This window comes from Eimeria mitis, genomic scaffold (genome assembly GCF_000499745.2).
Source record: "Eimeria mitis Houghton genomic scaffold, Emh_scaff50, whole genome shotgun sequence".
Lineage (NCBI taxonomy): Eukaryota > Apicomplexa > Conoidasida > Eucoccidiorida > Eimeriidae > Eimeria > Eimeria mitis.
Window position 1 is genome coordinate 10,645 of NW_013573300.1, and position 5,332 is coordinate 15,976.

Here is a 5,332-nt window from a genome sequence, read left to right on the forward strand (position 1 = left end):
CTGTGACCGCTGGTTGGTTCGAAAGCAACGCCACGAATGTTGGAAGCACAGAGAACTGCCGAGGCTTTTCCTGACCACCGACACTTGTATTTTCGTCATTTAGTAGGTAGATCGGACGGCGTAGTAACTGCAAACTTAACAACAACTGCATAGCACTCCGCTGCAGAAGCTCGTAGTAGTTTTATTCTACAGGAATGGATGCCTACCGCGTGGCGGTTAAGGCCGCAAGGGGGGCGAGCTCGTTCGACTCACGTGGGAGCGGCAAAATGGACAACGATGAGCGCCGAAAAATTCATCAGTTGTAGTTAGTTTAAGTGTGTAACGATAGCAGCTCTGCTGAGGATAGGCCGATGGCGAGACAATTATACTAGTTCACAACGACTGTGGACGGCTTTCGAAAAGAAGCATGCCCACCGAATGCTACGATGAGAAGAGCTTGCTTGGAGCCGTTTCCGTCAACTTACGTGCAAGGCAGCCCATCGTCCGGTGTAGGGACTCAATTCATACGCGATGATGAGAGCTTGCCGTAACCTTCACTGGCAGGTGAAAGTGCATCCTAATCCGTACTTTTCACCGCTCCGACAGCAACCTGCGGAAAAGAACTTACCGCAGTAAACTCAATCTTGGTTGGAAGTGAGTGGTCCTGTGTGAGGCGTCTGTCTGCGGCAGCGTTCACAATAGACTGAACCGGAACTGACCTCTCGCAGAACGCCCCGTAGTCAACCTCGTCAGTAGACTCCTCCAGGATTGCATCTACTTCGTCGTTGGTTAGAACCTCCCCACAATTCTGTAGGATATTTCTTACAACTCGCAAGGGCACTTTCCCAGTGCAAGAAGGATCATAGCAGCCGAACAATTCTGCCAGGAGCTTTGGGCTGTCGTTGGAGTGCGCCACCTAGACGCAACATGGATTGTCTTGAGCAATGAGTTACACACATATGGTCTCCACAATGAAAGCCATCTGGCGGAGTGGACTCAACGCTCGTGGGGTGTGCTGAATGTGCCTGGTTACCTCTTTGCAGAAGGTTGCAAATGTGGACATGTCACAGTATTCTCCTGCCACTGCTTTCAGTTCCTCGATTTCTCCAAGGGAAGGAGCCAGTCCCTGATGGAACATTGCAGGGAAGCCGTAATTAAAAATTGCGTCCCAGCTCGCCAACAAAACGACGCAAGTTATAACGCTAGTTCTCTCATGTTGCACAAGTTTTGCGGCGAGCCAGAGACACCCACCAAAGCACTTGCCACTCATGGTATGGCACACATATTGGCAAAACCAACGAACGCACAAAACCACTTGTCACTCTAACTTTGAGCACCCACCAACCGTCTAGCCAAGTCCCCTGCCTTCGTCGTCAGAATTAAGCCGCCACCTCCCTGAGAGCAATAAAAGCAAGCGGGACTACTCTTGCCTGTGATAGGACCTCATCGAAGTCAGATAGTGAACAGAGGTGTTTTCTCGCCACGGAATGGACATACTGAGACATCCTTGAATGCTGCAATGAGTTGTTTGCTGCTTATGGCTCTGAACGGTCGCTGAGCAAAACGCACGCAACCCGAGCGGGAGAGTTCCGAATAAATGCTCCATGAGCAAATGAAAACCTGTTGCTTTCGACTGGTTTCGAGCAGCATTTGAAGGGATTTAAAGCCTTACTGAAGAGGCAGGAATGGTAGCGGGCCTCCCAACGAGGCCACCTTGTCTCAGTGACCTGTCCATCCTACAGGTGAGGGGGGGCAGATGCAGTGCTGCTACATTGGGTGATCTCGCATCTCAAGATGCAGAAAACATGTTGATTCCGCTGTTTCAATGTGATCTGCTTCGGGTGCCTAGGCATTGCTTGTCCACCAGCGTGCGTGCATGCATTGTCCTGACCGTTGAGTCAGATCGGTGGGTAGATAGAAGCAAACCTGCACCCGCCCGATGGTTTGGACGACGTACATGGATCCTCAATGATATTACATTTCCAATGGGTAAAGAGAAAGCGAAATTGGCAATATCCTATGAAATAGTGGGCGACCTCCCAATGCAGCTAGGCGTGTCTCGCGTGGCATGAAGAAAAGTTAGAGCAGCTAGTTTTGGACCTAGGTTATGCGTTTATATTGGATCGAGGTCAACTTTTAACAATTGTTACAACAGAAGGGCAGCGAACCTCCTTCACATTGCCTAAATAACTCTAGCCCCCCTCGCAATCCGTAGCGTTGCGAGGAGTTGGTCCGTGTATGTAGCGTGGTCTGCCTGCGGTCAGCACGGGAACAATCTCTTGACCTTGGTATGCTGCATGCAAACAAATACGGTCTCTAAGTGTATGCAGAGGTAAAACATGCAGTAAAGGAAGCCTCGTTGAAGCTTTCTCGTGTTCACATGGGAGGCTGGCCTGCATCGCCAGCTGCGGCAAAGTGCACTGCAACTCCAGTTAATCTGCATCTTCCCCCGCTACGCCAGGCCCTAAAGTGAACGCCCAGGATGCCTGGAGACAGGGGAGGGATGTCAGATGTCTTGGGGAAAGTCTTACCTCAAGCCTTGTCTTCATTGCAGCTCGCTTGGATAGGGCTAGAAAGCAGGCTTTACAGTGCGTCTCTACTTGCGTGCGTGCTGGCTATGGAGGGCCAATCAAGTCCTCAACAATTATCTATGGCGTTAGTGTATTCAGCAAAAATGGCTTAGTCTTGAATATATATGGGGTTACCTGGCGGCGCGAGCTGCAGCACAGTGCTTTGCAGCTCGTCTCATGCCGCCTCATCATCCCTTGCCCCAGACGCCAGTCCCAGACCGCCTGGAGGTGGACAGGAGGTCAGCTGCTCTTTTTATGCCCTAGTCTTTAGTGTTTTGTCTGTATTGCAGCTCGCGCCTATCCTCGAAAAAAGATCGAGGACTCTAGTTCCACATTCCTACGATGCGAAGTAAGGGGCCTATACAGTAGACAGAGTGTATAACAGGAAGGACGATACATAGCGAAATTGTATGGAGGAAATGGGTGGCCATAGATTTGGGGCACAGTGAGCACTGCAATGTATTAGTTCTTGTAGCTCCGTTAGTGAGACGAGCCCACTTATTAGTTAGATAGCCAAATTTTGCGTTCGCAATCATTTTGAGGCGGTAATCCGTTAGAGGGGGTTCCATCCCAGCATCTGCCAGAAACAGAGGGCTATTTCCGCAAGGAGGGCTCAGGTGTCACTCAGTCCCTGTAACGGGCTGGATCTGGGGACTGACTCCGGTGAGTCCCTGGCGGGACCATAGATAGGATGCATACTCAACGTTCCTAAATTCGGTGAGAAACAATGTTCTGGGTGATTAAGGCCAGTCGTTCCCTAGCAGAGGGTTCTCTTAGGGCTAACGTGCTGATCCATCTCTCTCTCTGTTGATGGGTGCGCATTACTTCTATTCGCCTAGATTCTTTAGCTGTTAGCCGCTCCTACTCATAGGACGAAGTTAAATGCTTATTATTATATCTAAAAACATAAGGAACGTTCTCGGTTTCCAGAACTTCCAGTGTTTCTGGCATACCCTGCTGAATCCGATGGCATTACACTGCCTCCCCACCTGCAAGTTCCTTCCGCTCATCACTAAGTATTCTTTTCCTAACACGTGTATGAAAAACCTTACGCAGTTTTGTTTCTTGACGTGTTGTTTATGCACAGCTTTTTCTGTCGGTGCTCTCGCGAAGAGCGTAAACAATTCTGCAGAAGAACGCGGGCACGATGCAGCTGTGCCCCCGACACGAAGGACAACAGGGCGATCCCCGGCTAGCATCACGCCTAATACACGTTATAGTGCCTCAAATTCAGTTCCTCTGAAGCCTCTACCAACATTAAGGGCATCCAACTATGCAGCACATTCTGCTCGAGGCAGATTAGACGGGCTCTGTTTGCGGTCGCAGACAGGGATTACAGAAGGTCCAATATTAACACATTAAGCTCATCTCGAACGTTTTTCGTGACGATGTATCTTGATACGATAGATAAGCCTTTCAGGCCGAAGACTTGTAGACCGAGGTGATGCACTCTCAACGGGCCGACCGCCTAGCCGATGGTCCGTCCACCAAGGGTTCAAGGGTATATTGGAACTGCCGAACATCAACACTAAGTGGGCAGAAAAAATGTGTGTGTCCATTTCTTATTAGCTGTGAAACAACTATAATACTAACTTTAGGCGGACAACGTCCAGTCTTTTCGCACAGGACAGCAGCTAACGAATCGGCGATGGTCACCGTGGCAGCTGAGGGCGCCATTGCCTAGCTGTGGGCTGGAAGATCACGGCCTAGATTTCAGCAGCACTTTGAAATTTATGCACACAGCAAGGAAAAAGGAGTACTTTGTTCTGGTAAATTTGCTCTAGGAGTCTGGACAGGCACAATAAGTTGTTTGTTAGCGGAACCGACGGCGGCGAGTGCCGGTGAAATGCGGCGGTCACGTTTTCCCCAGCTGTGCAGCAGGTAACGTACACAAGAAAACCCCTACAAACAGCAGAATTCTATGTATTGATTCACGTTCATCTGCTTTGCATGTTGTGCTACCCGCTGGACTTCTCCCTCTTGCTGAACAAGTGCCTCGAGCGGGGCGCAGGCGCCGCCGACAACCGTGCCGGTGCTGTTCGGGCAGCGTGATTTCTTCTGTAAAGTGGTTAAATCTACCGTTTTCGAGATATATCCAGGCTGCAGACGCTTTACAGTGTCTTCCATTTGATCTCACACTGGTGCCCCGGGCCAGCTTCGCGGGGAGCTGCGTTACTACCGGCAGCAATTAGAGAATTCGACGTGTTCCTGATTGAACCTACTGTTTTTCAGGGTGTACCCTTTTTGGGGCTGATAGATGCGTCTTCTCAAGTTAGCATATCCTGCTTGACTTTTGCGTGCTCGCGGAAGAATACCCGGCATATCTGGAACGACCGCGACGATGAAGCTCTTTATCCTCACGTCATTAGTAGCCGCGGGAGCTACTTGCCTTGCCCTCGCATCAGCAAAAGGGGAAAGGTCAAGTCAGACTGGAAACAGAAACACACATCGAGGAAATGCAGATGGTGCGCACCCTCTGCTTTCGTTAGTGTAGTTATTTGCCTCAATGCGTTTCGCCGACGCCATCGAGGGATATCGGGCACGTTTCTGTGATATGGCACTTGCTTTAGGTTTCCAAGATGAAATGAAAATGTATTTAGTAGATCTCCCTCTACGACTTCCAAGAGGATTGGAGATCACGGAACCGTCATCCGGTATGCTAGCCAACGCCCTTCCACGACTGCAGTCTTACCCTTAACTGACCTGCAAATATTCTCACCACTGCACCACTGTGACCCTTCCCGTATCCCAGTTTTAAACTTTTGGCATTCAAACAGCAGTTG

The 5,332-nt window shown here is 50.0% G+C and overlaps 1 protein-coding gene across 1 annotated transcript; it reads right to left on the minus strand.

Annotated features, from left to right (window-relative positions):
• Positions 1-556: 556 nt before the first annotated feature.
• On the minus strand, positions 557-1,714 carry EMH_0049570 (uncharacterized protein; the record flags this gene model as incomplete). The annotated part of the gene is made up of 5 exons (XM_013500088.1): positions 557-895; positions 1,013-1,105; positions 1,321-1,374; positions 1,477-1,533; positions 1,652-1,714. 5 exons carry the CDS (start codon positions 1,712-1,714, stop codon positions 557-559), a joined length of 606 nt encoding a protein of 201 aa, XP_013355542.1.
• Positions 1,715-5,332: the final 3,618 nt, after the last annotated feature.